The sequence below is a fragment of the Cyanistes caeruleus genome, chromosome 3 (assembly GCF_971803275.1).
Source record: "Cyanistes caeruleus chromosome 3, bCyaCae1.hap1.1, whole genome shotgun sequence".
Taxonomy (NCBI): domain Eukaryota; kingdom Metazoa; phylum Chordata; class Aves; order Passeriformes; family Paridae; genus Cyanistes; species Cyanistes caeruleus.
The window spans coordinates 20772358-20799091 of record NC_141703.1 but is presented as its reverse complement, the minus strand read 5'-3'; the positions used below and the strand labels follow the sequence as shown (position 1 = coordinate 20799091).

At 35.8% G+C, this 26734-nt stretch overlaps 1 protein-coding gene across 2 annotated transcripts in view; it reads right to left on the bottom strand.

Moving 5' to 3' along the window:
* Positions 1 to 1746: 1746 nt before the first annotated feature.
* LOC111922796 (uncharacterized) overlaps positions 1747 to 26734 on the bottom strand; it is a 32031-nt gene continuing 7043 nt past the window's right edge. For both annotated transcript variants that reach the window (XR_015284221.1, XM_086880144.1), the window contains 4 exons: positions 9939 to 10039; positions 7159 to 7189; positions 6410 to 6555; positions 1747 to 3543 (listed from right to left, as the gene is read on the bottom strand). Coding sequence is in view for 1 of the 2 variants with exons in the window: in XM_086880144.1 (XP_086736270.1) it covers positions 6428 to 6555; positions 7159 to 7189; positions 9939 to 10039 (260 nt within the window). In the remaining variant the exon portion in view is untranslated. The remainder of the gene's footprint in view (positions 3544 to 6409; positions 6556 to 7158; positions 7190 to 9938; positions 10040 to 26734) is intronic.

Here is a 26734-nt window from a genome sequence, read left to right as displayed (position 1 = left end):
AATCTCATCATTTGTTTATAAGCCAAGAGAAAATAGATGTCTATCCGAAGATTTTTGAGGAAACATAGGAAACCAATTAGGTAATTTTGAAATGTGATAAGTCTTATATTACATGTTTGAGAAATTCAAGAGCAATGATATCTGTGGCGGGGTTTAAAGCAAAATGCTGGGATAGTTTTAGTGAGATTTTTCCCAAGAATAAGAAACATAACAGAAAGCATAAACATGCTTACTTTCAAATTTAGGAAATGAAGAATAACTGCTGAGATCACCAGTTGTCTATAAGAAGGATTTTTTCAGTGTTGAACTACAACTTAATGTTCTGTTAATGTTCTGTGTCTTCATGCAGTGTTGAAGAAAAACAAATTCAGAAATACAGAGAGACAAGATGACTAAATATTTGCTACTGTATCAAGAGCAGAGAAAAGAAATCATAATATTTAGAATGGAAAATGATAGGAGTTTAGCTGTATGGATGAATATAAAGAACTATACATTAGAGCTATGCCAATGAATTCAGATTTAGACAAACTTTAATTTTCAAGATGTGAGAATAAACCCCTTAGATACAAAGATGGTGCTCAAGTGATGGTCTTGAATAAGGTTTCATCCACAAGACTAAAGAATGAAGACTAAGAGACATGAATTAGGAAAATGTTGCACTTGAGACACCCATAATAAAAGGTCAGAGGCAAGTTGTGCTATTAGTTGAATGAACATACTTATTTCCTCCCAGGGACTCTCATCTTCTTCAGGGCTATACAGACTAGGACAAAGCCAGGGCTTCACACATTCCAAATCTGTGTCTTCAACTAGTTTGCAAAAATAAGTTTTCCAATAAAAATATATCTTACTGATATATTTCCAGCTGCTTCTTGTCACTTTAATCATTTGATCTGATTTCTGTTTTCAAACAGTACATAGTTCTTCACCTTGCATTTTGTATTTACCTCACTTTCCTTCTGATTGCACTAGACCATATTTTTAAACAGACACCCCTCTTTATATCAGGAGAGAAAACAGTGTAAAGAACAGCACATCTTTAGGGATTTTTTTTTCTGTAGTCGTCTTAAATTAAGAATGTGTACCTTATTTCTAGTCTGACTGCAGTATTTATTAATATTTAGACATTGAACTTTTTTCCACCTTTTGGACAGATGAAGACTTTCACCTTGAAATCCACCTGAAGATAGTTCAAGATGAACCTGAAGCTAAATTTGGGATGCAAGGGAGGTTTCCCTGCAGACCATGATTAGCTTATTTTATAAATGAACCAAACTGAAATTTCTTTGTGAAGTGTTCCTGTATTGCAGATTCTGTGAATCTGTATTTTTTCAGTATATATATATATTTGGTATACACCTTGGGATGTATACCAAAGGCCTGCACATGTGATTCTAGCAATGGAATCAATTATACCATACGGATGAAATATGGTATCTATAATCTGTCTTATATGTCTTCAACTTACATAGTTAAGAGCTACATTAATCTTAGTCACTGTATTTTGCTGGGAGCTTGTGTTCAGTTGGTTACTCACCAGACCCCAAAGGCTTTCAGAGACAAAGGCTTTCCAAGAAATATTTGTGTCCGTGAGTGTGACCTACTTTCTGTGTTCCTAGATGCACAATCTTGCATATGGCAGCATTAAAATGCATGATGTTTAAAAATGTATTCAGATTACTGAGTGATTCAGAATTCTGTATATATTATTTATCACTTGAGTCAATAATCATGTCTCATGGAAACTTTGTAAAAATTGATTTTATTATATATTTCTAATCACCAATACACAAACTAAATAACACTGAATCCAGAACAGACAGCATTAAACTCATTAATTTGTTTATGATTTGTCATTTACAATTAGTTTTGGAGAGAGTGTAATAATAAAGATCTTTGTTTCCTAGCATACATAACACAAATGACATTACACTGACTGTTGCTGAATGCCAAGCTAGAAAGTCACATAATAAGACAAGTGACATGCTTTTGACATTGCCAATCAGATTTGTAATCACCTATAAAGACAGTATCAGATTTACTTTTTATATGTATATGAAAATTGTTTCCATTAAATTTATCAATTTAATTTGCTATCATACTTGCCATTAATGCTTTTGCCAAGGAGAGGCAGACCTATCAAAGTGAAAACCCTCTTGGGCTTGAAATCCATCAATGGATGTGTGTGGAGTCTGCACAATTGTAATAAGTCTTTTTAATTAGCCTCAGCCCTAAGAAACCACCCAGCCTATTGTTACATGACACATATCAGTTCCCAACTCGCATCAATGTATAATTTTAATATCATTCATACCTTAGGATTTATTTGAAAATTATTTAAGAAAACATCATTCCAGATACCAGAACTGCAACATAATTAATTGTCTTTTTATAACATACATTTTTTTATAACATAATTATCAAGTCTTAATATTCCTGTTCAGTGTCTGCAGTAAAGTTTGTTGAACACAAAATAGTTAAAAATAAGGCATGATATATAAAAACACTGTGTTCCCTTGAATTAAGAGAAAACCTTTTGATGTGCTTGAGAGGTTGTTGTTTGTGTACTCTGTCCTTCAACTTAAAATAACACCAAAAGTGAAAGAATGAAAAATGACAATAATTAAGAAGAAGCTGATCCTTCAAATTTGTTTTTTATGGATATTCCTGCTCTGTATTGCAAATGCTGAGATTTTAAATACAGAATGCTTCAGACTATTGTTCACAGTCTTTTCTTCAAGGTTAATTAATTTTGAAATTAATAGAAGGAAAGTCCATAGCAATTCATTTGCCTATATACCCAATCTTTTGTTAATTGTACTAAAAATGATTATGCATGTAACTGTGCTTTTGCCTGTGCAGACAGACACATATGTGAAAAACTCCTAAGTGTAGTGAAGGATCCAGAGAAGTTCCTTTCTTTGCATCTTTTCATTTGGTAATAAATTTCAGTGGTGTTGCTCCTTGTGCCACTCAGAAGAACAGAAATCTGGTAAAAGTTGTATGATTCCCTGTCATACTTAGGGGGATTTGACCAAACACAATATGAACAGGGATGTCAGTACTGATATGCACCCACCAATGTCTTTAAATACGATGCCATTATAAGAAAATTCTTCAGTGACCAGTGCCAGTTTGTCAGTCCTCAGAGTGTGTTGCTGCCTGGGGTTCTTCCTTTTCAGGTGCAATGCTTGTTTTATTTCTTGAGACTCCTGTTGGGCCCTTCCTCCATCCTGCCTGAATCCCTTTGGATGGGATTGATCCATGATCAGATTTACTGCCCTTGATCACGTTTACTGTGTTTCCAAATTTGAGGTTGAGGTCACTTGCAGCCTTGATGAAAGTGCACTCTGTTGCTAGCTGCAGGTCCCTGATAAAGCTGTTAAAGCTGGCAGGTCCCAGTGCAGAGCCCCGTGGTGTCCTCTTGCCGTAGCAGCCACCTGTAATGCTCCCCTCTGGCCACCCCTCCCTGACCCTGCTCATCCAACAAGGCTTTTGCCATCTTCTTGTCCAGCTATGGGCCGTGATGGTCTAATTTGGCTAAAAGAAGTAATGAGTTATGTCTTAGCTAGATGTGTGAAATGAGCCTGTCAAATGTCAAAAATACATCCCCCATAACTACTAAGCAGACTTCCTTCTGATTACCTTCAAGGCTAATTTTGAACTGTGTGTCTCAAGCAACACGATTGATTTGTCCTATCTGTGTTTAGAAATGTCACTGAGCAGACGGAGTTTGGCAGCTTGTCCAGTATCAATGTATGTACTTAAGATACTGGGTACTCATCAGACCTTCACTAGCAAGAACTATTACTTATAGGAACTTCCCATTTTCTCTTGGATAAGAGAAAAAAATCCTTTTTTTCTTTATTTCCCCCCCCCAACCCCCCAAAAACTCTGAAAATTTAGTTCAGAGTTTGAAGTAGTCAGAACTTAATAGTGAAAGAGTGAAACAATGTTGTGGCTCTCCCACAACATATATTCCAATGTTTTTGACATTTTGTGCACAGTTGATCCCACTGCATACAAAAATTTACAAGTAGAGAAACAAATACTTATTTACAGCCGGCTGAACTGGTCAGAATTATTTCAGGTAAATGTATGTAATTGAAAATATATTTTTATATAGAATGGAAATGTTTTTAAAAGATTTAATTTTAACTAAAATTTTCTAGGTAAAGACTGCTTTGAATAGAAAACATGAAGCAGTTTGATACTTACATTAAATAATGTCCTGTTTGGGTTTGTAATGAAATGTTTTACATATGGAGAAAAAAGAGGACCAGTGTTTGAAAAATGCCACAATCAGTTTTGGGATTCCTTTTAAGAATAATAAAATATTTCAATATTTTTTCTTACTGTCACATACCAATAATAGTGCTGCAGGTGGGTATGCTGCTGCTGCTATGCCATGAGCTAGGAACTATAAAAATAGCACATAAATTTTTCAAATCTACCAAATTAACAACAAAAAAAAATTATTCCTACATTCTTTCATTTTACTGCAGTACTACGTTTTTTTCATTTAGCTAAGCAAAAATGATCAAAACTGTATGTTTTCCCCATTTCGTTTCTAGGTGGTGTTTTTGAGGTTTAGTTTTAGTTCCAAATCAGAATGAAACCCTTTTCAGATGTACCGTATTTTCAATTTGAATTACACTGCCAAGAATTTAAAAGGTCTTTCCTTAGTCTTACCAAAAGCTGTTTACTAGTTTTAATATCTAGGAAAAGATGTATTGGTGTCCAGCATTTCTGATGTCTTGGTGATCTAAAACAAGATGAGGATCCTCAGGGAATGTTTGGGTTTTGTACTACTCTTTAAACTTCTCTGATTTGAGAAGTTGGACTGATACTGCACTGGGCTGGATGTTGAGCTGTTCTTTGGACACTTTCTCCTATTTGTATCAGGTCTTTTCCCCCTAGCTGAAAATATCCTTCCATACCCACTGCTCACATAAAAAAGTAAATCACAATTTTAATGTTTGTTACTGCAATGACAAATTCTGTTGTTGTTTTATATCCTGGTCTTGACAGTAAACACCGTTTTTCCTCACCTGTTCAGGTTATTTGTGTAGCTCTCATGCTTGGGTAATGCTTGGCCTTATTTAATAATGCCTGTCTGATCATCTATATAGCTATGAAGACTTTAAAAGCAGAAAGACAATGTGCTTGTCAAATGTTTTATCCCTACCAAAATTCTATGGTTGTCATGGTAACTATGGAAAGGAAGAAAGAAAGGAAAAGCAGGTTGTGATTTTCTTAAAAGATAGTATTTCATGGTTGTTAGAAATAAAATTGTGAGAAAATGCAGCACTTTCTTCAGTGCTCTGTAAGGCAAAAAATAATTGCTCTTAATTTTTACAAATAAAAAAAAAACAAATCATGTTTTATGTTCATTAGAAATGACATCAAATCCCCCTTTTCATTTCAGTCCTCCTAGCCCACGGCATTCCTGACAAAATAACAAAACTCAATTCAACCTGTGTATTTTAACAGCAAAAACCCTTTCATGAACATTATAGTTTTTGAGAGCTCTTTCATTATGTTTTCCTACCTTCTTTATCGCCTTACCATCACAAAGGTGATATTTTTCACCCTCTTAAAATAAAATATAATGACTTTGAGTAACCTAAATCCCTTCATAGTGACAAATTACATTATGTTAGAGGGCTCTATGACAATTTAGGAGATTTAAACCATTCTAAAAACCTATGGATTTTGCTGAAGATTTTTTTTTTTTTTCAGAATTGGGTAAATTACCTCCCATTTGCTAATTTACCAAGTTATTTTAAAATAAGCCTAATCAGTACAAAAATGAGTGACAGGATCAGATTATAAAAGAAAAATTTGCTTCCCATTTTCAATCTAAAGAAAGCTCTTCATTTTAAAGTATTCAATTTGGAGTAGTCCATTTATTTTTTACATTCAACATACAGTTTCTTTCTATGTTGCCTGAGTCTTTCCATCTCCAAAAACTTCTTGGAAATGGTCACATGAAAAATCTATGCAACTGCTAAGTAATAGTACCATTTTGTCACTGTTGAAGAAAGGCTTCAAGAGTCACACACAGGGTATCTGGAATATACTTTCCTTTTGACAGAAAGGAAACTGTAGGGAACCTGTCCTAAAGACATAGAAAGTCAAGATATAATGGTCTATATGGTTTTTAGTTTCCATGGGAAACATCTACCAGTGTAGCCCAAAACTGTGAGTTTTGAATGAGTCACGTGTCTACTTCGACAATTATTGGAGAGGTGTTTTCTTGCTAATTTGCTGCATCAAACTGGAGGTATTTAATTAGTTCTTCTTTGCATGTTGCTCCCCACTGAACTCAGGAGGACTCAGTCCTTAGGTGACAATAGTATACCCTGCTGTGACTGAATCTGGAATGTGAGCCTGGAATACTTGCCTGGAATACAGTGTTTCTTCAATTCCTGTGATATATTGCAGTAAAGATTTGAGTGAATGATTCAGGTCTTTTAAAATTGAGGTATATATATTTCCAATAGAACATGACAGCTTCATGTTTTTTGTGCACCGCTTGAGGGAGAAATCCTGTGAAAAATATAAGTGAGATTTGATTGCCTAGCTAAATACGTTAGCATGATGATCACCAGAAATGAATACAAATTGTCAGGGTTGTTTTGATTTTTGCAGTTTTGATTTTTGTAATTCCTAGTTTAGAATGCTTGAATTTATGATTTTAATACTAATGGATTTAGATGGAGCTTTATGGCATATAATATATTCATATCTAAAATTCCTTTGTTCAGTAGTTGTCCTGTATCTTCAGTAAATACTTTTAAATAGAAGTTATAAAACTATAAAAAGTATGTAAAGTGAAGTACATAAGATTCATTTTATAAAGAGGCCCTCTGTAGAAAACCTTGAATCTAATAATTCCCATCTGATCCGGTTTAAATGAAACAGTGGGATGAACAAAAGCACATCTGTAAGTAAGGATTTTGATTTTGAAAGGCCAAACTTTAAGTAATTGTGAGGACTGATCAGAGACAATGACAGGATTGAGTTTAAGGGCTGTAATATAGAAAAGCCATGCACATTGACTCAAAAGAGTGAACTGTATCTGGAATTTGCAGGCTAAGCAAAGAAGTAAAGGTTGGACACAGCATCCCAGGACTCACAGATTTACATTACCTTCAGACTTGTAAACTTGTAAAAAGAGGAACTGTAAAAATAAAAAAGGATAGTTTTATTTGGTATAGAAAGAGTAAGGGTAAAGATAAAGGCTTTCAAAATATATGCAATACATTAAACAATGAATCTAACCAGAAATATAAAAAGACAAATGATAGAAGGCAGAGGTAATAATGAAATGTAAGATTTTGTTAGTGCAGCTCTAGACTAACATGCCTGTTGTGCTTCAATTTTCAGTACCACTAATGAATCAGAACACCAGCCACTGGGTCTCAGCCTTCCTGCAGGCCAGCCATGTGGCCAGGAGTTACGTGCTGCAGGGCCTCCTATGCCACATCATCTGGCAGGTATAAAACATCGCTTTGGTAAGAATCCCTGTGCAGAAAACTCTTCAAAAAATGACAGAGTAATCTGAAAATCTGTTTTAAATTTCTCTATGAAAGGAGGAATCTGCAGAAAGAAAAGTGTGAATTTCCTCGATTTTATTTCCGGTAATTTTTACATTTGTTGATATCTATCTTTGAATCACGATTGATTTTACTGGTTTAGCCATATCATAGTATTTGTCAAAAAGAAGTGGATTTTAAATAAAGCATAGATATTTTAGAATTCCATCTTGCCGTACTTTAGAAAGAGCTTTCAAAATAAATTAGTTGGATTTTCAACCAGATAATTTTAAACAGGCCTGTTCAAGAACACATAGTATTCTATATATTTATTCTTAAATTATTATTTTGATGGAGGACAATATCCTGGTGCAAGCTTTTTTTTCTGTACAGAGCAAAACAGGTTTCTTCCTCTGTGGAGGACTTCTGCATGGAGTTTACCAGGCAGATATATTTTGCCTTTGCTCACTGAGAACATATAAAAGATTCACATATGTTGTGTTAGAAGAAAATTTAGGGGCTGAAATCATTGTGTAACACATTTAAAGACCACATCACAGAGACACCATCTGCACTTCTCTAGGGGCTTGTTCTAGCTAGAGCCCAGATTTTCCCCAGAAATACTAACATGAGGAAGCTTAATTAAATTTTCCTTGGTCCTCTGTCTTTAGTTTTGCTGAAAAGATGAATTAGTATTTGCATATAGCCAGACAGCTTCCTCACAAATGTTATTGGGTAAGATCTTCTAGTCTGAATAAAATATTGCTGCTAATGGATGTATTTTTTCACATATAGCAATTAAGAAAATATATCCTATGCTTTGTAGCCACTTCTTGTCATTGCCAGCATTACTTCTGATCTGATGGCTCATGTGCTGGGTAGTTTAAAACCACCTATACCAACTCTAAATTTTTAAGAACCTTAGCAGTATCATTTTATAGATTGTTCAGAAGCTTTCAATAGTATTTCTGATTTGTACTTCACACGTTACAGGATTTTTCCACCTAGATCAAGGAACACAGTAAACATTAGATGATCAGAATTACCAGGGGACTTAGATCTAATGCTCATTGAAGTCTCTGTATTGAGAAGCAGGGTGCATTATCCCAGGTGAGATTTATCCCCAGTATAAGAGAGTGAATTTAATATAAGAGCTGGCTGTATGCAGAAATAGTTTTGAAGAATATTATGGGAGCTGAAAAAGAAGCTAAGGCTTTAATGTGTGTCACAAAGTACTTCAGTGTGTCCTAGAGATTTTTTGTTGTATGTTTTTCCTACACTAAAAAAGAAAAGCTATTTTCTCTGCTCTTACTTCTCTCCTCCTTTCCCTGCCCAGCTCTCCATTTCCAGAACAAAATGCACGTTTCAAACACTGGCTTATAGAGCTCCAATCCCTGCATGAACCAAGAAGGAAATGTTTATTTTGTTCACACCGAGGGGTTGTTGTTATTATTCTTCTGAAATGGGACCATGATTTTACCTCAAATATTTATGAACAAACTGTGGACTTCAGGACTTATTGAATTTTGTGAAAAGTTAGAAAGTTAGTTTTGGGAAAAGCTAAAAAATCCTTAAATGTTATTTGCCTAGGATACATTCTCTGGTAAGACTGGTACCACTTGCCACATAGCTGAAGAAAAACCATGGTTTTCCCTGCAGATATATACTTGGTAATTCTTCTTGATCAAAAAATGCTTAAAGCACTAGGCATTTATCACCTTTAGAATTCCATACTTCTGTTTTATGTATTCTGAAGAAAACAGTTGGATCCTGAAGAAAACACCAGGATCCATCCTTGGATTAAAATAATGAAAACAAAGAAATACATGGATGTTTGTAAGAGTATGCTCATTCTGAAGATATGTATTTTTGCAGATTTGCCATCCTTGTACCACCAGACAATTTTCTATTATGTAATCTTCAAATGTTTTTCAGCATCCTAATTAGCAAGTCCTCTCACTCCTTCTCACACATAGCAATTTTCTTTCTTCTGTTTTCTTTTTCTTTTCTTCCATTTAACAATTTAGACAAAGAAATTGGTGTCTATTTGGAGGGATAAATCAAGAGTGGCAACAGCAACAAACTAGTGATGATGACTGTCTTAGAAACGCATGCTTCATTAAAAATTCATTTTTTATTACCTAAATAAATAAATAAATAAATAATTTCTGTGGAACAGTCAGAACTTCGTGGAACTTTACAAACTTAGGCTTCTCTTCTGCTGAGTTTTGTGGTGTGATTCTGAGCAATTCTTTTTAACTGTCCTGTGCTTCATTTCCATGTCTTCACAGAGAAGCCAACAGTTCTTTCTATTCCACAGAAGCTATGTGAATAGAAGTGATGATATACAGTGTGAAAAGTCTATCCAAGGATGAGTGATTTTCTTTTACTTACCTGTTTAATACAATTTTTTCTGGTTTTCAGCTGCTCATTTCTGGTTTTCTTCATGGTCATTTGAAATAAAGAAATACATCTAGGACACAACTCATCACATCCTAAAGGCAACATCAAAAATAAATGAGCTGAACAATGTGCCTGTTCCTCTCCACTGATTCCATAGGAAATCTCAGGTGTAAATGTGCAAATATCTGTAACTGCAGGTATTTGGTCAGATTACTCAGTGAAAGAATTCCAAGTTTCTTATAATAAGGAAGTTCTATTGAAGTCAAGAGAGCACCTGCAGGCTAAATCACTGCCTATCACAGAATGAGAGAAAAACAGTTTCAAAGAGACTTCAGGAGGTCATATACTGTGTGCTTTTGCCCACAGGCAAAATCATCTGTACCTGCCAACTCTGATAGATGCTTATCTACCCTTAGAGATTTCCATGCAGAAAAACCATGGGCAATTACTCAGGCAAAGATATACCATCTTCTGAGTGGAGGTGCCCATTACTGAAGTGTTTATAAAAGTCATATATTGTAGACATATAGAAAATTTAAATGTGTTTCAGTATTTTGCTCTCCTTAAAATGGTGAGGGAGGCAGCATGGCTTTCCATGCACACCTTGAAAATTCAAACCCAGCTGTCACCTGTAGTCTTGAGATAATATATTTAAGATGTTGGTTTTTCATCAGTAAAAGAATTGTGGGTTACATTTTCAGCCAGGAGCTCTGCTCCTTTTATGCATACCTCTTTACTTTCAAAAAAACAGACACGTCTGCAAATGTCTTTCTGAGAAGGACTTTCTTTTATAAATACCCATATTGAAGTCATGAGTGTACTTGTAGACTAAATCACTGTGTATCACAGAATGAGAGAAAAACAGTCTGAAAGAGACCTCAAGAGGTCATCTACTCTGTGCTTTTGCCCACAGGCAAAATCAACTGTACCTGTCAACTCTGATAGATGCTTACCTAAACTGTCCTTAGAGATTTCCAATGACTGAAATTCTAAAAGCTCTTCAGGCAATCTGTTTGAGTGTTGTCATGATCCATGTAATTAGAAAGTTTTACTTAATATCTATCTTAAATCTTCCAAGCTGTAATTCAAACCCATTTATTCAGTTTCCATCCTCTCTAAGCAGGGAGAACTGATTGTTTTGTTCTTCATTCCAGAAGCATTTTACATTCTTGCAGATCATAACAATGTTATCCTCTTTTATCTGTTTTTTATTCCTGAAGCATTCATAGTAGTAAACTTTTTCAGTTCCTCCTTCCTGGGTTTTTGGTTTTGAGGTTTTTTCCAAAGTGCATTAGTACATGTTTTAAATAGAAAATGTAAGGGCATCCTTCCAGTGTTGGTGTATATCAGGTGTAGGTCCCAAGGTTTTGGTGTCAGGAAGGGAGCTACAGGGGTGGCCTCTGTGAGGAGACCAGGGGCTGCCCCGTGTTGGACACAGCTGTTTCCAGCTGGATCTGTAACAGACCAACCAGGGAAGTGCTGGAGCCATCAGCCAAGCTGGTGGTGCTCTTGGCAAATCATATTTATTGACAAGCAAAAACCACACATCAGTGAGGAGTGAGGGGAAAAAAAAAAAGGCATAAGAAATAATCCAGCAAACACCAAGAACAGAGAGAAAAGAAGGAAAACTGGTACTCCAGGTACTAGAGCACTTTCCCTTGTGGCCTGTGTAAACATGCTGGTCCATATATTCACACTGCAGTCTGTGGAAGACCCAGTGTTGGAGCAGGTTTTAACCTGAAGGACTGTAGCCCATGGAAAGGAGCTGTTCTGGAGCAAGGGAAAAGTATGAAGAGAAAGAGGCAGCAGACAGAAACCATTACGTACTGACCACAATCTCCATCTCCATTCCCCACCTTCCTTGCAAAACCTGATGAGGGAGGAGGTCAAAGCATTGGAAATGAGGGAGCAAAATTGAATCTGGGGGTGAAAAGTGCCTGTTTTACTTTTTTATCTCACCATCTGGTTAAAATTTTAATTGTTGAGGAATTAAATTAATTTTTCAAAAATTGAGTTTGTTTTGCTTGTGACACTAATTGGTGAGTGATCTCCTTGTCCTTATCTCCACCCACGAGTGTTTTAAGCTTATTTACTTATTTACTACAGGAATGGGAGTGAGAGAGAAGCTGGGTGGGTGTCTGGCAGTTACCCAAAGTCAACTCACTACATTCCCACTACAGAATAATCTTTTATATTAAACATTGCTTTTTAAATACATTTTATATATTTAATCTAAAAAATGAAAGTCAAATAATAAGCCTTTTCCTGTCTTATCTTTCTATCTCAACTCCATATTTTAAAAAAATACAAAATATAATTCAAACAACTGGACTTCCCTGTGCAGAACTCAAAAATTTAAACCAACCATCTAAACCCCTAAAACTTCAGATCATCAATTATTTCACTTGCAAGAAGCAAACCAAAAAATGCTCCTTATTTTACTTTAGAAAAATCAGTCATTACTAAAAATTAGATTAAAAATCCAGCCCACTCTCCTGATGGCTGTAATTCTGGTTAATTATGTTAATTCAGAAGTGTCAATTAACCAAGATGTAATTTCAGCCATCCATTTAGGAAGAAAATAAAAATGTTCAAAATAGTGGGAGTTTTGTATTTTTACTTTATTGCTTTAATTATTTTAGAAAGAAATTACAAGATTTTAAGAGAATTTTGCCCATAATGATAATGGTATTATATTTTTTTAAATGGTTTATATTTTTTAAAAAAAAGCATTCAGCCTTAAGTCACATCTTTCAATATAACTTCAGAGTCTAAAATGATGCTTTAAATCTGAAGTTCTTTTTTAGCATTTTATCTTGGAAGTATATTGAGTTTCCATAAAACAAATACGTAATTAGGCTACAAAGAGAGAAATTGCCTCATCATTCATCCTTCATAATTAGCATGGTTGGGTTTTATGAATTAATATGTGCATTCATGGGTTCCTGGCTCTCCTTACTTCAGTGTGATAGTGTTGAGAAAGGTGACAGATTTACAGCGGGAAAAAAAATTGTAATACAGTTTCTTTCTTGTAAGTTATTTATGACAAGAGAGTTAATATGAAGAGCTAGGAAGTGCAATTTATATGGGTTTATTGATTAAAGTAAAATTATAGCACGGGGGCTGTAGAGTAAGACATTTTCTTGAGAAACAGATGATGAACAGGATCTGTGACATAATTTCTGTTTCAGTCTTATCATCAATCAATTGAAATATGCTCCAAAAACTCACAGAAGGTCCAGGCTTCTCCATTACATTTCTGGTGGTATTACAGTCAGCACTTCATAGAAGTGGAAAGGTTTGTTTGGAAGGTGGAACCTTTTAAAGGTTATCTAGACCAACCCCCCCACCATGGGCAGGGGCACCACCCACTACACCAGTTTGCTCAGACCCCATTGACTCTTGCCTTGAACTTTTCCAAGGATGGGGCACCCACAACTCCCTGGGAAACTCATTCCAGTTCCTTACCACCAACTTTTTTCCTTATGTCCAATCTAAATCTACCCTGTTTCAGTCTAAAACTGTTGCCCCATGTCCTGTCTCCACAACTCTTCACTGACCTTGGTGCCTGCAGAGCTGTTTCTCTCACATATTCCCACTTCTATCCCCTGGCTGCTGTTGTACAGCAGGCTTAGTCAGCTTCTAAGATGTGTTATCCCAGACACGCTTCCACTGCCAGTGATGGACCTGCCCTTGGGCAGCAGCAGGTCCACCTGGCAACTAGCCGAGTTTGGGTCTCTCCAACGTGGGCAAAGCTTCTGGTGTTCTTCTCACAGAAGTCGCCCCTGCTTCCCCACAATACCAAAACTTGCCATTAAAAACCAATACACAACTACTGTCTAATTTTTCATCCAACAATATCCCCAAGTCCTCTGCAGGGATGCTCTCAACCCTATCATCACCCAGGCTATGCTGGTGATTCCCCTGACACAGGTACAGGACCTTGCACTTGGTCTTGTTGAATTTCATGAGGTTCATGCAGGCCCACCTCTCAAGCCTGCCAAGGTCCCTCTGGATGGTTGTGGACATGATTTTCTGAAACTGAGAGAGTTTCAAGCTCTCAGGGGCTGATCTGTTCCCAAGGGAAAGTCTTTTGGAAACTTTTTTCTCTCTCAAGGACTGTTGTGAAAACAAGTGAAAACAATGTTTTAGTTTCCCAAAACAAAGACACAGATGTTCTGAGAGTTTTTCTCTTGTCACCAGTGGGAGGAGGGAGGTGTTGTTCCTTCTACCAATCAGGTTAACCTGTATCAGAACACATTATAAAAAGCGTTGAAAAGCCCAAAATAAAGGCTTTTGCCTCCTGAAATAAACCTCTGGCTGCTGTTTTTGATTGAGCCCTCGCTCCCTACTCTGGGTCCACTAGTGACAGATGGGATCCCTTTTCTCCAGCATATCAGCTATACAAATCAGCTTGGTGTCATCTACTACTTGAGAAAAATAAATTTGTTACAGAATTACAGAATCACAAAATGAGTCAGGTTGGAAGGGACCTCAGTGGGTCATGTGGTCCAACATCCCAGAGGATCATCCCAGAGCACATTACACAGAATTCTATCCAGATGGTTCTTTAATATCTCCTGTAAAGGGGACTCCACAACTTCCCTGGGCAACCTGTTCCAGTGCTTGGTCGCCCATACAGTAAATAAGGTCTTCATCATATTTAGCTGGAACTTCCTGTGGGTCAGTTTCTGCCCATTGCCTCTTGTCCTTGCTTGGCATTACCGAGCAGAGCTCCATCCTCTTGACACCCTCCCTGCAGATACTTATGTACAGTGACGAGGTTCTCTCTCAGTTGTCTCTTCTTGAGGCTGAACAGATCCAACTCTCTCAGCCTTTCCTCGTAAGAGGCTCCTGTGCCTCAATCATCTTTCTTGCCCTTCACTGGACCAGCTCCAGGAGCTCTGTGTCCATCTTGTCCTGAGGAGCCCAGAACTGCCCACAGCACTCCAGATGTGCCTCAGCAGGGCTGAGCAGAGGGGCAGGATCACCTCCCTGCTGGCAATGCTCTTCCTAATGCCCCCCAGGATCCCATTGGCCTTCTTGGCCACCAGGACACACGGCTGGCTCATGGACAGATGGTTGTCCACCAGCACCCCCAGGTCATTCTCAAAGAGCTGCTTTACAGCAGGGCACCCCCAGCCTGTGCTGGTGCAGGGTGTCATTTTTCCCCATGTGCAGGGAAAAACATTGCATTTGCCTTTGCTGAATTTCAGACTGTTCTTTACCTTGGCTGAACCTGCTATAGCCTGTTTTTTTCCATTAGACTGCAAGTGCAGTCTGAGAAGTTCTGCACACTGAAATGGAGGTTTAAGCTTGAAATGAGTGCATATAAGGTTTTGCTGTTGGTTTCAAGGCCTTTTTTGGTTTGCTGCATCCCTGTTTAACTTTTGCCTGACAGAAGAGTATCAAAGAGCATGATATTAAAGTGCATTGACAAATAATAGTGAAATTCTTAATGAAAGCTTTATGGCTAGATTTTTGTTTTTATCACAGAATAAAAAGCTTTGCTTTTTTGGAATCATTCCAATCAATCCAAAATATTCTCTGAGAGAATTCATTCTGCAACAAATTATGCCTTCATCCTATATTACTTTGGAAAGCTATTTTTTACCTCAAGCATATATACCATGATTCTCTGCTATGTTCTGATCTAACAGCACTTTCACAGGCTCCACTGGGACTACACTAACTTCACTATTTCAAGTCCATAAAGAAGATTTAAACCAGATCCTATAAATTCAAGTGTTATACAAATATAATGGTTGTCTGATGGCTACTATTCCAATTCTCTTCATGCAGTGTAACTTAGTAATATGATCTCAGCCAAGGGTAATGTTTTTATGTGGGTAGAATCCGAGCCCAGGAGTTAGTAACCTCATGTTCTGTTCCCAGATATGTTTCAGATTTATTTTGCAGCCATAATTAGATATGATGTTCTGTCCCTGCTTTGGATTGCTGTTTGCACAAGGATTATAATGCTTCTTTACCTTGGACAACCCTTCTGAGAAATATGTGTAAAAACTATTAATCTGTTGATTCCTTACCTTACTTATTACCTAAACGACAAGGATAGCATCAGCATAGAAGCCATCTATTACATTAAGACTCCATGACTTTTTATCTGTCTTTTGTAGTATTTAGGACTGCTCATGGATTTTTCATTTGGAAGGACGCGGTATCCTTGAATGGAAACAATATTATGTGTTACAGCTATCATAGCTGCACCATGAAATAGAAACCCATGCTGGAATTAAAATTTTTGCTTTGTATGCTCCAGGTCTTCTGGCCTAATTATTCATATCCATCAGTGCTTTCTACATGTCAAGTGAAATTTCCTATCCATCTGGAAAGTTTTTGATGTGGTGTGTTCCTTTATTCTCTTGTTATAGCAAACATCTAGCTTTCTAGCTTTATATACTTCAACATAAAATAATGATGTAAGAATTGCCTAATAGAGTTCTGCTCTTGTTCTGTAGATTTTTTTGTGGGTACAGTGATAATTGGTCTCTTCATGTTTCTTCCAGAGTAGCTCACCACATGCTCTCTCCAGCTATTTCATGCTGTATTTTATATCCCTTTCCAGCCAGGTTAATCAATCTACTCATGATAATCTTTTAAACCTACACATAGTGTCTATATTTGGAACTTATTTCTTTTGTCAATCTTTCCTCAAACATCCATTGTGCAAAGGAGCTGTACATCACAGTTATATACTCAAGCACTTTCTGACCTACCTTTGCCGACATTTATGACGTTTTTCACTTTCTTCTCTAGCATTAGTATCCCTAATGTTTTTCCTGTTGTGTAAATAATTATCTGTTCTGTTATTGGAATGCACATTAGAAATGCATTTGCAGTGACATTTAAAATTTTGCTAAGTTTTCCTATTCTGCAAATATAGAATAACAACATTGTTTCTGCCACAATGCTTTGGAGTAAAGCCAGTTTTTTGGATGGTGATCACTGGCATTTTATTTTACATTTCAAACAGCTGCAATTCCTACAGTAGTGCACCAGAGCCCAAAAGTAACTTATAAATATGGACTGATGCTACCCAGTATGTTTTTTCTCCATTGCTTTTGATATTTAAGAGATTTGATGTACACTTTCTAGTTTAATTACATTTATGAATACCTTTTTTCCTTTGTTCCAATAAGAAAAAATATTTAGATTCTCTGACTTATTAAATGGATTTCATTCTTCATGTACAGAGAAGGAGCACTTCTAATGCACACAGTGTGCCACAAATCCTGCCTCTCTTGCAGTTAGTGAGCTTTGGGAAGATGCCAGACTGGGAGCAGAGGTGCCCAGAAGCAGACTTTCAGACAGTCTCTATATACCACATGTGCAAAAACTTCCCTCAGGCTCTCCTTTCAGGGATGCAGCTGGTCTTGGACACTCATAGAGTCTTCAGGAAGGCCTGGAAAGTGTCTTATATGGTGACTCTGTCTGGACTTTTGGTACTACTATGGATATGTACAAAAAGGGTAGAAACTACATAAGGGAGATGGATTACTGAGGTAATGTCTCCTGCAAAGATTTTATTCTCTTGCCTCTAACCCTCAAAAGTTGAATGCCTCCAGCTATGACATTTAGCCATCACATAATAATTCAGTCAGAACCAGAAGACCATGAAGACCAAAGGATGAGATATCTTTTTAAAATATATATTTTAATAAATAAAAGTTAGGTAAAGCACAATTGTCATGCCCTTCTTATGATAAATGGGAAAAATGCTGCAATGGAATAGGCAATTCAGACTGTTAGAAATGAAGTGCTTTTCCTACATTTCTGTACATGGCTCTTTGTGGTTCTAGTGGAGGAACATGGTGAGCAGCAAGAGCTGGAAGTTCTGCATTTAGTGGATCAGTGTCATTTAGTGTCATTCTGGACAAGGAAACAATTTCTATTAGTAGAATAAATACATTTTATTTGAGCAAATTTTGGTCATCCCCTCCAGTTTTTCTGAGTGATGAAAATATAACATACCCTTAAGTGCTGATCAAGGTTTACCCAAAGGTCAGACTAAATTCTTAAAAGAAATGCTGAATCTGTTTGGTATCAACTCATCTGTACAAAGGGCTTGGGACTGTATCTCATACAGTTACTATTAAAATATGGCCTCAAAACTAAATGAAATAATGTTCAGCTTTATGACTGAAACTATTAGAAAAAGAAAGCCACAGCAATAATGGAGGAAAGAATAATCTATCATATGTTCTTTGATATGAATATCTTATATTCTCCTTTGCTGTAAAGTGGCTTATGGGATGCTGCATTGTCTTCTGCATTTCATTAAGGTACTTTTACAGCAGTCTCTGAAATTCACCTAGAGCTAGTCCTGACAGGGAGTTCTGACCTTTTGATGGATGTAGTTTTGCCTGTGAAGTAAGCTAATGGTTACCATTATTCCCAGTGGGCAAGTGCCCATAGTGCAAAGCCCAGCAGTGCTTAGCAAATCTGGGGCAAATCCTCAACTGGTGCAAATCATGGTGGGTTCATCAAGTCACTATGCATCAGCTGAAATTTAGCCTCAGTAAAGGTAATAATGAAATTCATTATTTCCACCACTGAAGCCAGGATTTTACACTTCAGATTGATCTAATATCAAGTCAAGATGGTAATACTATTATAAAATAAATTTTGAATTTAAATATTACCACATGCCACTTAGAGCAGACTAGGAACTTTCATTTCGAATTCTCCTCTAGCTCTACTGTGTGATAAGAGGGCTTTTGTGCAGAGATCTTTGCATTCTCCCATGCAGCAAATGCTTCTCCCCTTATGGTTCATGGTGGGGAGGCATGAATTTAGAGCATCTGGTTGAAATCACACAGAACACATCTTCCAGGGACTGTCTGGCATCTCATCTCTCTGGTTCCCCGGCTGTGATGCATCAGTTGAAAAATCAGATAAAACCTTGGTGCTGCACTTCCTGCTGCATTAGCCAAGTGCTGATGTCCTGGCAGGGGAACAGGACAAGCTCTCTTCTTTCTCTACTTCTCCCCTGTCACTGGTAGCATTGCTTTTGGGGTTTAGATCTTCTCATGTTATGAAAGTAAGTGTAGTCTCTTCCCCAATACTTATTTTTAATTACACTCTATCTCTTTGTCTACTGTTGAGCGACTTCTCCAAACTGGGTTAAGAATTTGTGAAAAAGCATGAAAAGTGGCATGGTCTTGAAGTGCTTGACATTTAGTGCTTTCTTCTGCATTTCTGTTTATCTCTTTTTGCTTCTCATAACAAACGGTTTCTTCTCCCTCCAAATGTCATTCTGCCAAACATCTTGAGTCACGACCTTTATGAGTTCAACAAACTGTGCAACCAGAAATAAAGGTCCAATTACTGTAACTTTTAGATGGATCTGCATACAAAGAATGATGCAGCTGTAGAAGATTTACAGTGAAGTTTTATTATTTCTATATATTTATATAGATCATATCAGATCTATGTTGAAGGCTCTCCAAAATTGCATTCACTGCAGCCCAGATATGTGCAGGTGATGCATTAGTCTGCGTAGAAGTAAGGATGCCATGAAATGCTGAACAGTTTTGAATGAATGGCTTAAAGTAGTAATGCATAGACTGAATTTTATCATTATTAACATGTTTACACTGGCAGTAAATTCAGCTTAATTAATATTTCTTCTTTGTTTTTAATAGTTCCAGGGACTCAAGCCAGTTCCATGATAATTATGACCAGAGGTTTTCAATTAAAGATAAAACCTAGAAGATTTTGCAGGAAGCTTTTGAGGAAAAAAATGAAACAAGCTAATAAAGAAATTAATTTTATAAAATATTTCCATTTACCTCCATACAGTCTCCCTGAATGATTTGCAGTCAGACAGTTCCTAATTTTCTTCAATCAGTAAGAAATATTTTTAGCTTTATTGTTTTTTCTTTTTTTTTTTTTCTTTTTCATTGTTGCCACTGGTTTTAATTTAAAATATTCTGTGGGATTAGGCATTTTTCTTATTGAAAAATGGGTGCAGATAATTTACTCTTTCTAAAAGTTCTAGTATTGAGGATATTTTGAAATATTGTGAAGCAAGAAAAAGGAAAAGGAAGATGAAAGAGATGAGTAATTAACATAGATTTCAATGAACTGACAGCAATAAAATTCAGATTGATGGCAAGATTAGATTTCTTTGTTGTGACTGAGAAATAAAGCATAAATTTTAGCTAAGCCTAAAATAACCAAGATTTGTTTAAGATACTGAAATGACAAATAAAAATAAAAATAGGAAAGAAAAGAAAAAAATCACTTCTCTTTGTGGGTTTTTTTCCTTTCTAGCTATATCATGGGTCTAATAAAATTTATTTTCCCTCTGTACAAATTTTAACATCAGAGATACTAATGATATCTTTTTTGAAGAAAAACAGAATTAACAAACTTTTCAAGAAAAATATATTTTAAAAAAAAGAATAAAAATATAATCTACATCACAGTCATGAAGGGGAACAACCTCTTCAATAAAATAGGAACTCACAACTAATTAAAATTAAGAAGTAAAAATAATATTCACAGGATTATTACACGACACCACAGATAAATTACATGTAAATTACAGGTATTTGTGTAACTGCTGATGTACGAATTTCAGGAAGTCCTTAGAAGTCAGTTTGTCAGATTTTCTTCTGAGGTACTGCTTTTTGAAAGTAAGGATTCTACTTTCATAATGATTGCTGATCATCAGTCAGCTTAAGATGTCATCTGCTTGAATGCTGCTGGTAATATCTCAAACCTTTCACTCTAAACAGGATTTTTATGGTTTAAGGGATACTGCAGGCCTTTGTGCTCCAAAAAAAAAACAAACAACAACCCATCTGATGATCACCACATCACAGTTAAGATCTGACCACTGTCCCAAAATGTAATTTAATCCATGTGTACAGAGCAGCTGGGCTAGCAGCACATAACCCATATCTATGACTTAGGAAGCTTGAAGCACATATGCTTGAAATAAATGTCAGACAAGAAAAGCACAACTTCATAATTTAATGGTAAAACACAAAACATTTAAATGCAGCAGGTGCATTTAGCAATCTATCAGTAATTCATATCCCCCACCCCAAAACCTGGTTATTGCAAAAGGTCAGGATCATTCCCTCATGAATTTGTAGGTATATGCTGGTCCCTCCTAATGACTCAACAGAACATGGGGTTTTTAACATCATTGCCATTTAAAAGCAAAATTGCATTTTAAACACATACACTTAAAACAGTTACACTCTCTCCTTTTTGCCTTTAAGGTGACAAGATGTGGTACTTTGCAGTCATGTATTTCTGCAGAGATATAGATAAGTGTGTCTGTTTTATGCTGCACCATAAATATAATATATCATCTAAGCCATATCAGAGGCTGTGTCAAGGGCCTCAGCCTAATCTTCGTCTGCATTGCTGAAATTGAGGTGCCCTTGCCATCCTCAGCAATGTGTAATAAAAGTGATGCTTGAGCCCACAATTTCATTTCCTATAGCAGCTTTTACTTAGATCATGTTGTACTTTTTAGATTGGAATTTTCCTGGAAGTATTTTTCCTGCAATATTTAAAACATGAGCCCAAACTGAATTATTACTTTTATTGTTGTTGTTGTTGTTGTATTAGTACTTCAAGGTTGCAACTGATAGAATTCATAGGTAAATTTAAATTACATTTTAATAATGTTTTCGTATCCTGAAGCACTCATTTTTTTGAAGTGTTTCTACTTGTTATTTTTAGGTAAAATTAAAATAATTTTCATATTATGAAACCCATTTTTCACAAACATTTTAGTTTTTTTCCCATAATTTGTACTATTTACTTCTTAATTTGTGCTATTTTCTTTTGTTTACTAATTGTTATTATTTGGATTGAGTGAAATGTAAGTAAAATATTATTATTGTGTTAACACATCACCTATGTGGTGTCGTTTAGTTTGGCAAAAATAGTAACAAAACAAAACTGATAGCTGAAAAAAGATTAGATAATAATTAAAATTGCAAAGCAAGCTGACCTAAAGGTCAGCTAAAGGAGTCTTGGGATTGATTCAGCAATGCTGAAGCCTAACTGTTCTCTCTCCACAACCTCTACTCCTAAATACTTCCTGAGAGTTACATTTGGAAAAAAATCTTGAAGACATATTGATTTTTGAGAATTTTCTGTGTTCTGTAAAAAGTAGATTAGAAACATTAGAGTGTAATGCAAATGATAAAACAAAGTTATTAGACACTGAATCTGCTTAAGTGAGAAATATTGATGAACATCATGAATAAAATGTTAATCAAGATAGCTGTCTGTGGAAAAATACACTTTAAAGGTGATTACATAACAAAGTAATCCACACCCTTCCTTGAACATCTGTGTGAAATAATTTACTCTGAACTTGAAATTTAATTATAAACTATAAATTTATCCATTGAATGGATGCTGCCACACTGATTTGAAGACTGAGGAATTCACCTGTTATCAGAGGGGTTACATTTACAGGCATATTTAGAATAATGAATGCTGTCAGATTGTGGATAAGCATAAACCTCCCAATAGCTTTGGGAATTCAAGCTGTGGATCAAAATCTCGGATTGACATTAGTGGAAAAATTGGAGATTGTGCATTGTTATTTTCAGAGAATTTTAGTATTTCTTAAAATTCCAGGATTTATCAAGCCTCCAGAAGAATCCAAAACCTGTGGAAAATTCACTAAGATAATGTGCCTAATACTCCTTTATATAACATCTTGCAAGCTTCCCTGATGATAGGAGGTGTTATTGATGAGAATATTAGAGAGATATGAACATAATGTTGAAATATCTTCATATCTATTATCTCACTCGATTTAACTGTTCATAATTTTTGTGAAAAGAAAGGATTCCCCTCAGCCAGAGGAGAAATGGAATTTACTAATACATTAACTGCAATTATATTCTCAGGACCAATCCTTCTCTCAGATGAGAAAAACAGTATTAATTACACATGCACTCCAGTCGTTTTTTTAAGTTATTTTATTCTGAAATTATTTCTGCATTCCCAAAATGCCTAAAGCTATTAAATAAGTTTTCCCAGAACTGCATTAATATTCTCTAGTGAAAATGAGGAAGAACTAGTGTTAACAGTTAGATACAGTATTAGAACATAAATACCTCTACTAAAGTAACAGAAATTAAAGAAGTAATTATAAAAGAAGAAGTGGCACTGGGTGAAATAATCTGTCAGGGAAAAAATCTGTCATAGTAGGTGAATAATGTACAAAGAAGTTAAAACTCTAGCTTAGTACTATGAGTAGGTCAAAAGAAGCAAATTCAGAATCCTGTAGATATTCATGGCAAGGGGAAATATGTATCTCTCTATGAAGGGTGTTGGTTTGTATGTACAGCAAGGTCTGCAGTGGCACCTAATTCATACAGGTTTTCAGCTACTCAAATCAGCCTTGCAAATTTACCAATTCCATTATTATCTATGTCTTTCAGAATTTAAGCACTTTAAATTGGAGAAGAGTTCGTATCTGCCATGTCTTCAGCTTTCTAACATTTTTTTAGTCCGTATGTAGTATTAGACATATCCAAGAACATATTTTGTGGTTTTTTGATCATCAATATGTGAAAAAAATAATTGTAGCAAGTCTCCTAAAACATCTGCGGGATTTCAACATTAAAATCTAGTTAATAGGGAAGGCATGTCTAAAATGCACTTGAGGTGATAAGGCATATTTGAATTTAATTGAAATGGTAGCAAGTCCATATTAAGTAAAATTTTTTATGCCTTAATGAAATATTTAGCAGTTCTTGTCTGAAGTTACTTGGAAAACAATAATACTCAATGTATAATAATAGTAATTGATATCTACTTAGCTACATAATCTATAGCATTAACTCCATCATTACTGGTTTTTTTTCCTGTTTTGTTGGGTCTTTGCTTTAATGCCCTGCCTCTCTGAACTGTCTGATACTACAGACAAGCTGCATGGAAGGAATGATCAGTTCAGTATAACCTCTGCTGCCACACCAGAGTATCTCAGATTCCTCTTTTTTAATGACACTGTGCTTAGTCTCCATTTTCTATTAATTTTTTTCCCCTCTAAGTATTAGTCACAAGAAGACAAAATAACTTTGTTGTCATCATGTGCCTTACAGCTAATATAAAACTAAGCAGTTTGCAGGGCTTTTCACTAATCTGGAGCTGTCAGGACATCAAGATTAGGAAAAGGCAGCTGTTCTGCTTCTTTTCTCTTACAAAATTCAAATAAGATAGGAGAAGGATGGTAGTAGAACAAAACACCTAAAATTGATTGCATTATACAGTTATTTTCCCTCTGTTTTGTTGGGTTTTTTTCATTGTAGGGCAGATAAAGAGACATTCATATTATTCCTCAGAAACAGTTCATTGCAACATGGTGAATGAATGAGTGAATGAAAGAGTGAACAGGAAAGAGCAACCTTAATGGAAGTGTAATCCCAAAGGTGAAATTAAGTTTTATGTAGTTTTATGTTAGGAACTTCTGTGCTTATGAAGTTTTTTCTGACTGAACATTTGGACTCCAAGACGTCTCTATAGCCCTCAGGTCTCAATTCACACAGATTGTGTTGGAAAGTATACAGCGAATTTTTGTGGGAAACGACTTTAAATGAGCCTTTCTTATTTTATTAGAACCAGAATCTGAATCTTTGGAGTCTTCTGGATACACTCAGAATCAGCTTCTGTAGCAAGTTGAAAACTGTCAATTATAGTTTAGTATTTTCTATATTAAAAAAAAAACAAAACTGTGGCAGAAGAATTCTTTTTTGGTTGAAAATTCTTGTTTCTGTAACTGTTTCTTTTCAACCTTACTGCTTTTCATCCTAAACCTGATAGACTGTACATTTCTTTACTGTTGTTTCCCTAGTGAATCCCTTTTCTCTTGTTTATTGGTCACCACCACATAAGCTATTTTAATAATGAAAACAAAAATATGTGGGCTAAAATAGTTTGAATATCTTTATATTACATACTTTATATTTTAAAGTATATTGATGCATTTAAAATGTAGCCAAAGCTTATTTCAAGTAAATGTTTAGGAATTCAACACCAATGCCACTTGCATGCTTTCCTTAGGTTATCCATCACATATTTTTTCATTGTGTGAATTAAAAATATATAGATGTTTTGTCACTGCCATGAATTTCCTCACCCATTTCAAATAATAATTACTCCTCACAACTCCCTAATAAAGGAGAAAAAAGTTATCTTGTTCTCTATTGGGGAAAAAAAAAAAATCAATGTTTTATTATTTCCATTTACAGCAGCAGGTGAGTAACTAAATTCCATTATCAGCCCTTGGCATGTTATTGGCATACTGACAAGCTGGACAGTAACCCCTGATTCCATTTCAGTTTTTTTAGCCCATGGCTTTCTAATCATGAAGATTATTCTTATTATAGATGTTGAAAACAGAAACTATTTCATTTTAGACCCCCTGAAAATACTCTGTTTTTTCTCTATTTTAAATAACTTAGGAATTTCAAATGGAGGTGATAGGGAACTTATAGAGTTGATCCTCAGCTCAACCATTTTACACATCTAAAACTCAGCTGTAAGTCAACCTAGGAAAGTCACTGACTATGTTCTGCCAGAAGCAAACATCCACAGTATCTCATTCAGGGTCTTTCATTAGTTGAAACATTCATTCTTATTATTTCTCTATCATGCAGCCAAAAAAAATTACCGAGTTAGCCCTTCTAATACACAGAGAAACATGCAAATAAGAATCAGCCTTCAATCTATTCAGTATGGTACACAGAGAGAAAAAATGTATGCAGAAGGTACAGAAAGGTTTGTTTGGGGTTTTCTATGTTCTATTTTCCCCTCTCTAAAACAGTTTATCCACTTTACCAAGTAAGCCAAAGACCCTTTTGGATTAGCTGTACTTTCCACTTTATTAATTTTACCCTGTTAACCACAGTTACTGAAATAAGGAAGGAAGGCAAAATAGAAGGAAGGCAAAAATTCCACCCTGAGTGAAAAAAAGTTATTTGAAGTGGCAATCCAATATATGTTTGAAGGCCAGGAGTCCAAAGACACTATTATGTGAGAGAAATTAGAATACTGTTTCTGTAAGTGAATTATCTTGAGTTTTCTGATTTGAAGCAAATCACATTTACAGGTTATTTTATGTGTCACTCAGAACCACCTTCAAAAAACTTGAGGAGCAAACACAGCTGTCTTTGATGTAAAATGATGGCAGCATTCCATTTTGGCACTGGTGAAAGATTTATGTGGGGGACTCTCAGCAAAGCCAGGAAACAGACTGTAAAAGACCACCACTAACTTTTATCCTTTTCTCCTCATTCCCCACTTTAGTTCTCAAAACTGCCCCACGAGGAAAGCACACATCTTGCAGCTTCCCTGTGGACAAGTGGTGGCACACAGCTGCATAGTGGAACTCCACTCAGATGGAGGTTCAATAATGGCTGTTTTCCTGACTGGGTACTTCAAACATGCTCTCTGCTGTGAATATGTGCAGATGAACTGATAAACAGAAGGAATTAATACTGATTTTCATATCTACCATTAACATTAAAGAATGTATGAGTGGGACCACTGTTGTTTACCCAGGCATCTCTGAGGTTCATTGTGTGAGCTGAGGTGGGTTTTAACAAGCTTGCTTGTTTGTTTCAGTGGTCCAGATAATAAAGCTGGATATTTTTGCTAAGAAATTTGTATTAAGACAGGTATAAATTACAACAATTCTATATACTGTGAAAAATGCATCTTGTCAAATGGCCTGATTTTATTATTTTAGTAGGGGCATGTGAATATGATACAGAATTTTA